The sequence below is a fragment of the Engraulis encrasicolus genome, chromosome 7 (genome assembly GCF_034702125.1).
Source record: "Engraulis encrasicolus isolate BLACKSEA-1 chromosome 7, IST_EnEncr_1.0, whole genome shotgun sequence".
Taxonomy (NCBI): domain Eukaryota; kingdom Metazoa; phylum Chordata; class Actinopteri; order Clupeiformes; family Engraulidae; genus Engraulis; species Engraulis encrasicolus.
The window spans coordinates 30,341,224-30,354,635 of NC_085863.1; the positions used below are offsets into that span (position 1 = coordinate 30,341,224).

A 13,412-nucleotide genomic window follows, 5' to 3' on the forward strand; every position below is an offset into this window, starting at 1 on the left:
TTTGTGTAGAATGAGCAAAGTTGTAGCCAACTGCACTTTTTGCTGGAATTTGAAGGCTTTACATTTTTAATCCAGCAAGCCCCCAAAATAGTCCAGTGCTCTTCCTTTGACTGACATGATCTGGATAAATGAGACACAGACAGAGGTCACAGACAGAGGTCACAGACAGATGTCATATGTCACTCCAATATGTCACAAAATCAGATGGCCATTACATTATGCCCAGGGCCAGCTTAGGGCCCCTTGGCAACATGTTGCTATAGGCCCCCACGGAAGGCAAATTTCGTCACAAAATTACATAGACTGCATCATAATTCCAACCCGAGAGATTCAAAACTTTACCTGACACGGCTGACTAAGTTATCAGTACCACGTATTGTTTATTACATTGATGTTTTTCCCCTTTGGTCATCCGGGGGCCCCCTGGCAAGTGGGGGCCCCGAGGCTGCAGCCATATATAGCCTGTGCGTTAATCCGGAGTATATCCACTATGTGGCGTAAACTGCTATAACCATTCAAATCTGTGGTTTCTCCACCAGGCACTGGTTTGGGGATTGGGCTGGGTTTCGGTGCCGGCACTGGCCTCGGTGTCGGCACTGGTTTTGGAATTGGGATTGGCATTGGTTCTGGCAGCGGCTCTGGGAAAGGAGTGGGCATTGGGATTGGTGTTGGGGTCGGGTCTGGCAAGTCCACCAATCCCAACGCAGCGGCGGGAGCAGGTACAGGAATGTGGCTCCTCCTCCTCTGGAGACAACCCTGCACGAACGTGGTCATGAGCCTAATGCAAAAACAAGCCAAAGACGACAACAACAACAACAACAAAACAAAACAAAAATAGACTACAATATGCTTGCTGGCAGTACGGTTGCAGACTAATGGAAGACACTAATGAACTTGGACAGTGCAAAGATCTCACCACTCACCATTTCCCTTTCGTTTCATAAAAAAACTATTTTCAAGTGTGTTCAAGTGCAAAAACTAAAGCATTAACACTATATAAGCACAAAAACTACTTTGAACTGGTCCATACAACTAAATACGGAAATACTGAAAGTCTATTAAGTATACAATGCAACTTAAATCAATTCCAAGACCAATTCCAAGAGCTTTGGAGCATAAACACTAAAAGCAGACATGAGAAGTGCCGGTGTCCATTTAAGCACTTTTACTGGTACAGTTGTGGTTTAACTTAAACCACATGTGTATTAGCTGTGGTCTCGCTTAAATGCTTGCGCAGAAAACCAGGGACGGCACCCTTGAGACTGTGGGAAGGCTGCACACTTAAAAATAACATCGTCAGTCACTACACAGTTTAAAAAACAGTGCTAATTCAACAGATACAGTAGAGAGTCAATTTAACATCTTCTAGAGTGTATTTGGTCCCAGAGTAATATCTAAGAGTTGCTCTCCCCAACGACCCTGGGAGGCTGTACAGCCCCATAGAATAACTTTCCCAGTGCTCTAACAAAATTTCAAGGAACAAGTTATTTACAGAACCATTTTATGCTGATATGCATACACGTACCATATCCCGTATCCCTACAGAATAAATTCTAATGTGAGGAACCTTTGCATGACTCACAGACATCTCCCTTTCAGTGGGAACCATCCAGAGATTAAAAACAACTATGTGCACACTTTCATGTTTAATGCATTCAGAATGGCTCTCGCCAAGGGAGCTTTTGAGACCATGTCAATGTTAACATTGTAACTGTGAGGAGGCCTACAATTGTATGCATTCATGCGGTCTAAAATTCCCTTCTGCATGCCAGCACAAAATATTCCAGTTCGGTTTCAATATGATGCAATAGAATAATACAGCCCAAAGGCACATGTTCATACTTGCCTCTTCTTTTTATTAAGCTATAATATACCTTCAAATAAGACCTAGAAAGACTCAAATCAACATGTGTAGGTAAAGGTGACTAATGAGTGTTATATTCAACACCTGCAAGACCTCATTTAACCTCTCAGAGTTGAAATGGAATGAAGTGGAATGGAATGCACCATTTATGAGTGCTTTGAATGCAATTAACCAACAACAACTAGCTTTGGACTAACAGTGCCCATGAGGAGTGGAGAACAGCGAGCTGGCAGTGGGTCTGGAATGAAGCCCACAACATGCCTGATGCAGGACTTGGCTAACTGACCTTACCCCCTCAAAACCAGCCTCAGCTTGCAGGTCCAAGGGATGAATAACTGCTTCTACTGGGTCCCTACAACTAACCTACAACAACAACAACAACAACAAAAACATTATTACACAAAACCTTGCATCTTTTTTACTAGGTACAGGTATAGGCATCGGTGTTGGTATTGGGGTTGGTGTTGGTGGTGGTGGAGGTGGAGGTGATGGTGGAAAAGGCCATGAACCAGAAACATCAGGTGAAGCCATCAATAACTTGTGGACAGACCAATCTAATCCAAACAAAAAAAGGCTTTATGTGCTGGATTTAATTGTAGAAAATGACTGTTGTTTTTCTGTTTGTTCTGACTCACAGTGAATGGAACTCTGCCAGGAGCGAGACCACTGGGGCCCCCAGGTATGGTACAGTTCAAGTGCTGATGACTTGGAAATTAGTCTTGCTCATTATTACTGGAACATAATACAGCTGGTTGGCTGGCATAGGCACACACAGTGCAAGAGAGTAAAGTTGTACAAAAGCCAATAATTGAATTCCACAATCTAATTCAACTCAGGTTATTGCTGATGTGTTTCGCAATGCCACAGAGACATTATAATTAGTTACAGTCTGTTTTTTTTGCCATTGTCAGCAGGCTGTAAAAAATATAGATAATTGTTTTGGAAACTGCTTCGGAAAACACTGACTCACAAGTATACGCTGAAAAATTAAAATACTAATTCAATAGAAACTCTGTGACAAAGTTATACCAAATTTTAAAAGTGTTTTTTGGCTTTATTGAGCCCGGCAGTGGCGATGGTGGCAAATAGTAGTGGGAGAGAGAAAGGAGGTAGGCTAGGGAAATGCCGCACTCTCAAATTCAATTCTTATGGGTATTGAATGGTGTAGCATGACAATCACATTTCAGCGTCTTACCAGTCTTGGGAAATGACCACAGGCCTGATTAAAATTCATACCTGTGTCGTCCATGGGCCACCTGTTCATGACCTGTGCCCCATTTATACCAATAATGTCTAGACCAATAAGGTCTTCCTGTGCCTGTTGTGGTCTAGATATTATTACATTACATTACATAACACTTATCTGATGCCTTTTATACAAGGCGACAAACAGATATTACGCCGTATTGGTTATAGTCCCTGGAGCAATGTGGGGTTAGGTGCCTTGCTTACGGGCACTTCAGTCATGGATGGAGGTGTAGGGAGGGGTAACGGTGAGGTCCGAACCTGAAATCTGATCTTAAGACCAACTTCCTAACCATTAGGCCACGACTGCCTATACCAATAATGTTATAGTCTTCCCAGTGGGGGAATATTTGTATAAAAGGTCCGAGAGCAAAATAGTGATAAGGCCCCCCCATATGGCCTACTAAAGTCACAACAAGACCCCCACCACCAATATGGGTGGGCCCTGGGCTCTGGGGTAAATGCCCTGCTCACCTTTCTCTATAGCTCAGCCCCTGACTCTTCCTGTGCTTGTTGTGGTGTAGGAACTGGTGGAGGTATGGTGGCTGGAAGAGGGGACACCCCAGGCACCCTGGACGAGGTACCCGGTGGCACTGGAGGAGGTCCCGGAGGAGTAGGCACTGGGCCAGGAGGTGTTGGACCAGGTGGTGTTGGACCAGGTGGTATCGGCTCCAGCACTGGTGCTACCACCACAGGAACAGGAAATGGAACAGCACCCGGAACTGTACCAGGAACCGGTGCTGGTGGAACCGGAACTGGAACTGGCACTGGCACTGGAGGTCCGGGCGGAACCACAGGAGTGACTGCTGGAACTGGCCTTGTACCCGGAGGACCAAGAGGAGTCGGCACTGGGAAACCTAGCAAATGTACAGCACCAACAACTTGTGACTTCTGCTATCTACTAATATCCTCTACTTGCCCTTGCTCATTTTTGTCCATGTAGTCAAGTCAAGTCAAGTCAAGTAGGTTTTATTGTCAATTTCTTTACATGCACTGGTCATACAAAGAATTTGAAATTACATTTCTTGCTTTCCCATACAGACATAGACTAATCTAGGTAAGGACATAGACAGTATAGACATAGACAGTACTTATACATGGACTTAAGACAGTATGGACATAGACAGTGCTCATACAGACATTTGTTGACATGTAGTTCCATTACTAATGTAATACTGCCAATATAGACATTTGTAATAAATAATCACAATTGTACATAATTTTACTACTTTCATATACATTTTAAGCACACTGAGTGACGATTGCTTATGATTATGCTCTATTCTATATTAGCACTTTTGACTGATTGGTTGATTGATTGATTGATTGTTTTATTAGTTGGTTGGTTGGTTGATTGATTGATTGATTGATTGATTGATTGATTGATTGATTGATTGATTGATTGATTGATTGATTGATTGATCCTGTGTCTAGCCTATGGAGCCGGTGGTGCCCTGGGAGTTGGAGGAGTACCTGGAGGCGGTATGTAGTTTTATTCTGTTCTAATTGGGCACTGCAAGTCACTGAACATTTTTTGATTGAACACTGTTAATCAATTACAAGGTTCACATTGGGTCAAGATATAATCCTGCTAAAATGAAACTGAGCTGCCAATGTCTTTTCCCTGTGTTCCTAATTAAAGAAAATAACAAATAGTTTGAAATGGTATGGACAAGAGAAGGCAAAGTAGTTACAAGAATTCCTTTAACTTGACTGAACTGTAATTAAATAGTAAATGGACTGCACACTGCACAGTCTAGTAATGCTGACCACTCTGTATATATGCATCACTTTTGTACTGTACAATACAATATATCTGACCTATATCTGAATATTGGCGATTAGGTTGAACTCTGCTCATCCAAATGTCTGACTTGGGAGCAGGACAGCCAAATAACCAGATTTCCAAAGGGAAAAAAGGCAGTTTCAACCAGGATTTTTATGATCCCACTTTTTACTGTAAATCTTAATCCTGGTTTAATCCTGGTTGAAGCAGACTCTTTTCTTTTTATCTCTTAGTACTGCCAGCAGTGACTCATTTAAATTTGCTCAACGTCAATTTATCTGCTTAGTAGAAATAAAATTTTATAAGGGATGAATAATAATGTTCACCTTTCTATCCTCTAGGTGTGCGTTATCCGACTGGCACAGGCTATGGGAAACCAGGCAAAAGTAAGCTGCATCCCTACTATGACCACATACATACAGTACAAGTTTTACCACACATAGCACATAGTAGTTAGCATGTGCAGGGACTAAAAATGTATACCCACAACGTTGAACCCTCTTGATAAACAAGGTCGGTCATCACCATTTTGGTAACAGCAGACTTTTGACTGTTGGAGGTGTAGGTGATGTGTGCTGAGGTTTTAAATGCGGCGCTTTTTTCCAAAAACGCTATATATTATTTTCTCTCTCTTAATATTGTTGAAATCATTGTTTCAATGTATTTAAATGTTTTTGTAGCGTTTTAGCAAAGACCTCCTTAAATGTTGTTGATGCAGGCTATGGAGCTGCAGCTGGAGGTCTAGGTGGCCCAGGTGGCTACGGACCAGGTGGCGGTTACGGTGTTGGACCGGGAGGATACGGAACTGGGCCTGGAGGCTATGGTACCGGACCTGGTGGTGTTGGACCTGGCGGTGTTGGACCAGGAGGTTACGGACCCGGCGGCACTGGACCCGGTGGTTATGGTACCGGACCTGGGGGAGCTGGACCCGGTGGTTATGGTACCGGACCCGGTGGTGCTGGACCTGGTGGCTATGGAACTGGTGCAGGTGGCATAGGTCCTGGTGGGGTTGGACCAGGTCAGTGTTTAAACACGATATTTACACTCATGTCAGCCATCTGAACAATACATCCCTTCCACATTAACTCTTGCATTTTTGCGTTTTTGCATTCCACATTGCAACTTGCATTCATTGCTTTTAATTCATGCAATGAAGTTTAGAAGTTTGGACTACTGTACTATGAATATCTTTAGATTACCAGTACTGGTCATTTTCAACCATAACAAAGCACCTTCCAAACTACTAGCACTAGGGGTGTAAATCACAGCCTCCATGACGATACGAGTCGATATCGATTTCCTAAGGCAGCGATTCGATTAATTAAGAATACCCCATGATACGATTAAGAATACCCCATGATACGATACGATTCGATTCGATCGGCAGCTGTAGGATTATTTACACCCCTAACTAGCAGCCTAAAAAACAATATCCCTGCCGGACGCACTGCAGGTGGTGTTGGACCAGGTGGAGTCAGGCCTGGAGGTGTCGGGCCTGGTGGCGTGGGACCTGGTGGCGTAGGACCAGGTGGTGCGGGAGTTGGTCCAGGTGGAGTTGGCACTGGCCCAGGTGGTGCTGGGTATGGAACCGGCCCGGGCGGCTATGGAACTGGACCTGGTGGATATGGAGCTGGAACTGGGGGTAAGAATTGTCGTGCTACTTCAGAGATAATTAATAGTTTTGCTAATTGTGTTAGTGTTTCCTGTTGCTACTGGATTGATTCTTGATTCAAGAAGAATTGACTAAGACTCTGTAATCTTTCTCTGTATTCCTCTCCAGGTCTAGGATATGGTCCAGGATTCAGGAAGCCACCTAAAAGTATGCCACTAATTATTTCCTTTTTTCAGTTTCCCAGAAAAATAAATGTTTAGACCACCAATGTGTACAATTGAAACCCACCTCACAGATTGCTCTTACCTGCAGGTTATGGTGGTCCCGGTGGCTATGGCGGTGCTCTGGGTGGAGTGGGCGGTGGACCTGGAGGAGCCGGAGGAACAGGCCGTGGGCCCGGTGGGGCTGGGACTGGACCTGGTGGTTACGGAACCGGACCGGGAGGTGCAGGTACCGGACCTGGAGGCTACGGAACTGGCCCAGGAGGTGCAGGAACTGGACCTGGCGGCTATGGCACTGGACCTGGTGGTGCTGGTACTGGACCTGGGGGCTATGGAACTGGACCCGGTGGTTACGGCACTGGCCCTGGTGGTGCCGGTACTGGACCTGGCGGCTATGGAACTGGCCCAGGAGGTGCAGGAACCGGACCTGGCGGCTATGGCACTGGCCCAGGAGGTGCAGGAACCGGACCTGGCGGCTATGGCACTGGACCTGGTGGTGCTGGTACTGGACCTGGAGGTTATGGTACCGGACCTGGCGGCTATGGAACTGGTCCCGGAGGTGCTGGAACCGGACCTGCCGGCTATGGGACTGGACCTGGCGGCTACGGAACTGGTCCAGGAGGTGTCGGACCTGGAGGTACATCTCATCTTGAATTGATGTTTTGAACGTCTAATTGTTCTTTGTTGTTTATCTTCTAAAATAACTTGTCAAATTTCCATTTTAGGATATAGACCTGGTGGAAAATCTAAAAGTAAAAGTAAGTAGAAGTGTCATCAGAACACCCCATAGTAAATAAATAACTCGTACAATTATCGGCTGGAAATATGCAACAATGAGATTCCATACGTAATGCTGCCTGTCTGGTCCATTGCAGAGTACGGTGGTCTTGCAGTAGTTCCAGGCGGAGTTATAACAGGCCCAGATGGAGTTGGAGCTGGACTTGGACTGGGTGCAGGCCAAGGAGGTATTGGAGGAGGTCTTGGAACAGGCCCAGGGGGCGTCGGAACAGGCCAAGGGGGCATCGGAACAGGCCAAGGGGGCGTCGGAACAGGCCGAGGGGGCATTGGAGGAGGCCCAGGCGGACTGGGTGGTGGCCTGGGTGGTGTTGGTCCAGGTGGAGTAGGAACGGGTCCAGGAGGAGTTGGAGCAGGTCCAGGAGGAGTTGGGGGAGGCCTCGGGGGAGTAGGAGGAGGACCAGGAGGAATTGGAGGAGGTGGGCCGGGTGGAGGTGGACCTGGTGGGGTCGGAGGAGTCGGGCCGGGTGGTGTCGGACCAGGAGGTGTAGGAGGTGGTGGTGGAGGTGCGTACATTTTTGTTTTAGTGTCCTAAATTCATGGCCAAGCCTCTTGTTCTTTGTGCTCTTATTTGGGGCTGAAAGTCTCTATTTGGACATGTTAACATGGTTTTCACCGGTAGATTCAACATATTCGGAAATCAGTTTAGTATGTGTCAAATTTCCTAGAACTGTGTTACTATGTCATGTTTTATTAATTCTCAGTGTTCGTTGTAATGCAGTGGACATCCTTCATAAAATCTGTATTCCCCTTATAGGACTCAGGTATCCAGGAGTGGGAGCGGGTGCTAGCAAGCCTGGCAAATCAGGTGCTGATTTTAATTCACCCTCGGATATGTTGCAAGCAGATGTGGATGTAGAACAGGATCAGAAAGTAAATACTACCATTAATACTACTATCCTCCTTCCAACTCTCGCACCTCGCCGCATTCCTGATTCCTGATTCCGAGTTCACCCCTTCTAAAGTGCATTCTGCTTTGAAGGCTTAAATCTGATTCTTGATTCTTGATTCTGATTCTAATTCCAATGGCTGACTCCGTCCACTGAGAGGGACCTCTGCTATACTTTCTGAGCCTGTGATATCCACCACACTTTTTTGCTTTTGGCTTTTGTCTAAAAAGAAAAGGATAGTCGTGCACTTTGTGTTTGTAGGTCAGAGGAGGGATGAGTCTTTGTCTACTTTTCTTTTTTTGTACGTCTTTTGCCTACCGACGACAATGTTGAGTTGGACAGTTTTGACATGTCTTCTTATTTTTGTACTTGTATGTGATTTGCAATTTGCAGGATATGGAGCTGGTGCCCTTGGAGGTCAAGGTTATCAACCAGGTGACAACAATACTTGACTTTTTACTTTCTTACCATACCATTTGCATTTCATAACTTGTTGGGGCAGATGGGATCATCAAGTAACAGATTATGACATAGTCATTACAATTTCTTGGTTAAAAAAACAAAACAAAAAAAACAAGCTTATAATGGAGGCCCTTCATGTCATACTGTGTTCTTGTCAACAGTCTTTGTGTGTCTGCTAATATGCAGCTGGCATAGCTGCTACGTATGTCCACCATTAGCTTAAAATATTTTGAGTTTGTGTGCGTCAAATATTTTATACTCTTTTTTCAGTGTTCTGTTTCTACTGCAGTAACTTCTGTATTGTTGTGGATCATATGTACAGAAGTTTGTCCGTGCCGACAATGTCTTTATTAACTGCAATGCCAACTGTATCCACAGGAGGAGGAGGAGGAGGTCCTGGATATGGAGGATATCAGCCCTTCCCAGGTAATGGAAACCTAACTGAGATTTGATTTGATTTGGATTTTTTCAGATGTAATAGGAGAGAAATCAACAGCCTTTAGGACAAAATACACATTAAAGACCTGGGGCCTCATATACTAAGACTTCTGTACTGAAACTGCGGATGTGAAAATCTCCAAAAATACAAATGCACCAAAAAAAATCAGATGTATCTATCTATGCATACATTGGTTTTCACACACATTCTTATGGTAACTTTGATTTAATTTGATTTCAAATGCAATGTGCACTTTTTAACATTCAGTCTTTAACAAGTCAATCTGATCAAGTACATCTGCAGTTTACGTGAGTTTTTTTTTTTTTCGTAAGAAAGCTTTGTTCATGAGGCCCCTGCCCTTGAATTCCACACATATGAAGTACTTCATTTATTACAGAGGAAATATTTCAGATTCATAATGTTTGAATATGTGTTTAGGTTATCCTGGAGCTGGAGGAGGAACCGGAGCCTCTGGCGGAGCAGGGACGGGCCCGGGGGGACAAGCCCCTCTCACTCCTCAGCAATGTAAGATACACACACACACACACACACACACACACACACACACACACACACACACACACACACACACACACACACACACACACACACACACGTGTGCATGCACATGTGCATTGTTGCCTAACTATCCTTGAGTCACCTTTAGATTTGGTTAAGCTTTGGTTAAAAAACATCTGCCAAATGTAATGTAATGTAATTTATGAGGACATTTCAGTGGTCCCCACAAGGACAGTTAAACAACACACACACACACACACACACACACACACACACACACACACACACACACACACACACACACACACACACACACACACACACACACACACACACACATTATTATGTGTGTCATGTGTATCATGTATTAATTTGAGTCTTGTGATATGTTCCTAGCTAAAGCAGCCAAATATGCCGCCAAATCCGCCAAGTATGCAAGAATCCAAGGCCTTCTTGCAAGTGGTGGATATAGAGGTATGTTTCCCTTGACGCCCTCTGTCTCAATGATAATGAATGTATACATTTGGCTATACATAGAGTGAATAGTAGAATGTAAAAGGGTAAATTGTTTGATGCTATTTCAGTCCAAAGCCGAATTTTCTGTAGATGGTGTGCTTGCTCAGCAGTATACAGTACCGTATATTCCAAAGGCGGAAATGAAGATGTAAATCTTCTTAAACTACATCAACCTCATCGACCTTTGCCCACCCACACATGTATAATTCATAGGTGGTCAACAGAGATTTGAAATTACTGACAGTAAACAACTCGCAAACCATGTGGTGTGAAGCTGGCAACAACAACAACAACAACAACAAACAGCAAGAAATATGTCTGTCCTCTTTCTCCCTTCAGGAGGTAGTCTGCGGAGGAGGAGGAGGAAGTGAGGGCTTCGCGGAGGGAAATGACCTCATAAACAAGCTGGTGCTACTGCGCGATCGAGAATGTACTTCCTACAGCTCAGCCCCCGAGATCCCAGTCATGTGCAAAACGTCTGTTCTGTTGTTGAACTTTTTATTATTCTTTGTGTTTATGTTGTGAAGCTTCCTCTTCTTCTTTTTTTTTACTAGAACCAGCCTAATGATATAATATTTAACAATTGCAAAGTACACACTGACCCTTTCAGCCACTCAAATACTGTCGACGTGGCCCTTTTAAAATGCTGGTTGGTTGGTTAACACAATGTTTGTTTGTGCTTTTTGTGTAAAGATTTATGCTGTTGACGTCTGCTTACAAAGTAATGTACTTTCAAAACTCCTTAATTGCTGCCCACTTGACTGTTTTTGGTGTGTATTGGGTGGATTCTGCTCAAAGTACTGCAGAGTTGTGAATAACGTGTTTTTTTAAAAGCGAAATCTATATTGACAAACACTGAGATCAACTGCCTGTCATCGTCTAATGCAAGTCTGCCAGTTATTGTTTTTATATGAAACCTGAGCACGAAACAGTCCTGTGTTAGTGCCTTGTGTTGATTTTAATTTTCTCTCTGATTATAGCTTTCTTTCTAGCTTGATTTGTTAAACATTTCATTTCCAAACTCACATGTCAGGACGTATGTATGTCGTCACGGGACTTGTGGCTGCTATTCAGGGAACCTCTGCTTTTTTTACGACCAGAGGTCAATATAACAGCAACAGCATCTGCCGGGCTGAGTGACAAAGTGACAAATCTTTTGGGATACCTCAGAGATTCGAACGCTCCTGAGCTACATTTTTTACAGTGGCACTGTGTCAGCGTCAGGGAGCGTATAAGTGCTTATTATCTCCTCGATCTTTAACTTTTTAAAGCTAAATCTAAATCTAAGCTAAAGATAATCCTCTGTGTGCGTTTGTAATGCAACTAAACAAGAAAACTTCATGACATTCCTATATTCATACAAATGACATGCCTACTAGTTTTTCACCTTTTTTTAAAAAAAAGAAAAAAAAGACATCCACATTTTCTAATTGTTTATTTTAAATTATGAGATCCGATAATCATGTGTTTTTTTGTTCAATGTGTGTTTTCTGTGTATCTTCATTGAACACTTCATGAGGTTTTTTTTACATGATGACTGAGAATAGAAATGATGTGATCTTTTGTGATCTTTTACGCCAAAATACTAATGACAATACGAGTGTAGATGTGACCCAAATTTAGAGGGTATTGAGTATTGCTCGTCGTTATAAACAGGTTTTTGCCTGTTTAATGTTTACTCTTGCCGTATTCACTGGCTAGTTAATGATATTCTAGACAAATATCAATGCTTGTCTCTCAGAAGTGTGTTTGTTTGGTTTCTATGGGGATTGATGCGCTGTTTTGTGATGCATAACTGTGTGCCTGTGTGCAGACACCCCTGCCATGTTAACTAACATCATTACACAACAATACAAGTTGACAGAAACCTTGTGGATGTGTCGTGCTTTATTTTCACTCATGAGGTCGCTTCACTTCTGCATTCACTTCTACATTCAAATAAACTGTTACACTGACAAGATAAGACCCCACCCTGTACCCTGTCATGTCACTCCAACATGCATGCTCTCTCTCTCTCTCTCTCTCTCTCTCTCTCTCTCTCTCTCTCTCTCTCTCTCTCTCTCTCTCTCTCTCTCTCTCTCTCTCTGTAATTCCACACTGACTGACAGATGGTATTTCCCTGGATATGAAAGTGACAACAGCAGACAAGGGAAAGTAAATGTGCCAGATAAAAACATTTCCACAAAAAAAACAGAAGTTATTTCAGATTACACGAGCAAGTACCAAATCCTGAACCCTCTGCACAACTTGATCACATGAGCACCCCCTCAACTTTGTAGACCCCTACTTTATACTAGCAGCCATTAGTAACTGATTCCCTCTCCCCACGCAGAGAATACGTGTGCGCATGCACACACACACACACACACACACACACACACACACACACACACTTTACGACGCCCCATAGACACAAGTAGCACACTCAGCATGGCTGCAGAGTTGTCCCTTTTTAGGGACGATGGTGAAACTGATACCCCGTGTCACCCACTAGCCTGGCTGGGAGAGCCTACCAGACACACTGGGGAGACGCTTGCAGGGCCGGCGCTAGGCATAGGCAGACAAGTCGGTCGCCTAGGGCGCCAGCTTTGCCGCATTTTTGTGAGGCACCCGACAGTCCCAAAGAATTAGAATGAAAAGGAAATGAAACAAACGGAACTTTGACAATGATTATTCATTTGCATCCAGTAGGTCTACAGTCTGTATGTATCAGCTGTGCTCAAACAGATGTACAAGTACAACACTGTGGTTATAAATGCCAACTTCTGAATGCACAAAAAGGAAAGGAGGTGTTTGCCAAGGGCACTAGATTGACTAGAGCCGGCCCTTGACGCATGTACTCTAGACACCAAGATCCAGCCATATACTTTACCTGTAGCTTTCACACTTCAACTCAGCACATTTCTGCAAGCTTGCATCACTTCCTCATCAAGAACCTATAGCTCAAACTGCACTGACCACAGAACAACAAGTTTCAGTAGTGTTGCAAGGGTCCATGCCAGAGACTGCACATTGCAATACCATTATGAAATGCACGTACTGTATTTGCTAGCATACAAAGCT

At 43.9% G+C, this 13,412-nt stretch overlaps 1 protein-coding gene across 1 annotated transcript; it reads left to right on the forward strand.

The window, feature by feature from the left end:
• The first annotated feature begins 115 nt into the window (after positions 1-115).
• On the forward strand, positions 116-12,216 carry LOC134451805 (spidroin-2-like). The gene is made up of 17 exons (XM_063202204.1): positions 116-158; positions 540-719; positions 3,634-3,975; positions 4,544-4,591; positions 5,237-5,281; positions 5,614-5,913; positions 6,349-6,537; positions 6,676-6,714; positions 6,820-7,365; positions 7,454-7,486; positions 7,604-8,029; positions 8,281-8,396; positions 8,807-8,848; positions 9,254-9,301; positions 9,753-9,839; positions 10,230-10,307; positions 10,689-12,216. Exons 1-17 carry the CDS (start codon positions 116-118, stop codon positions 10,872-10,874), a joined length of 2,748 nt encoding a protein of 915 aa, XP_063058274.1. The 3' UTR covers positions 10,875-12,216.
• The last annotated feature ends 1,196 nt before the right edge of the window (positions 12,217-13,412 follow it).

What these genes read in the sequence shown, in the direction of transcription:
- LOC134451805 (XM_063202204.1), top strand. Translation starts at nt 116, where the DNA reads ATGATCTGGATAAATGAGACACAGACAGAGGTCACAGACAGAG. An exon ending in CAACGCAGCGGCGGGAGCAG is followed by an intron (nt 720 to 3,633) that starts GTACAGGAATGT and finishes GTTGTGGTGTAG; the next exon opens with GAACTGGTGGAGGTATGGTG. An exon ending in AGGAGGTGTCGGACCTGGAG is followed by an intron (nt 7,366 to 7,453) that starts GTACATCTCATC and finishes TTTCCATTTTAG; the next exon opens with GATATAGACCTGGTGGAAAA.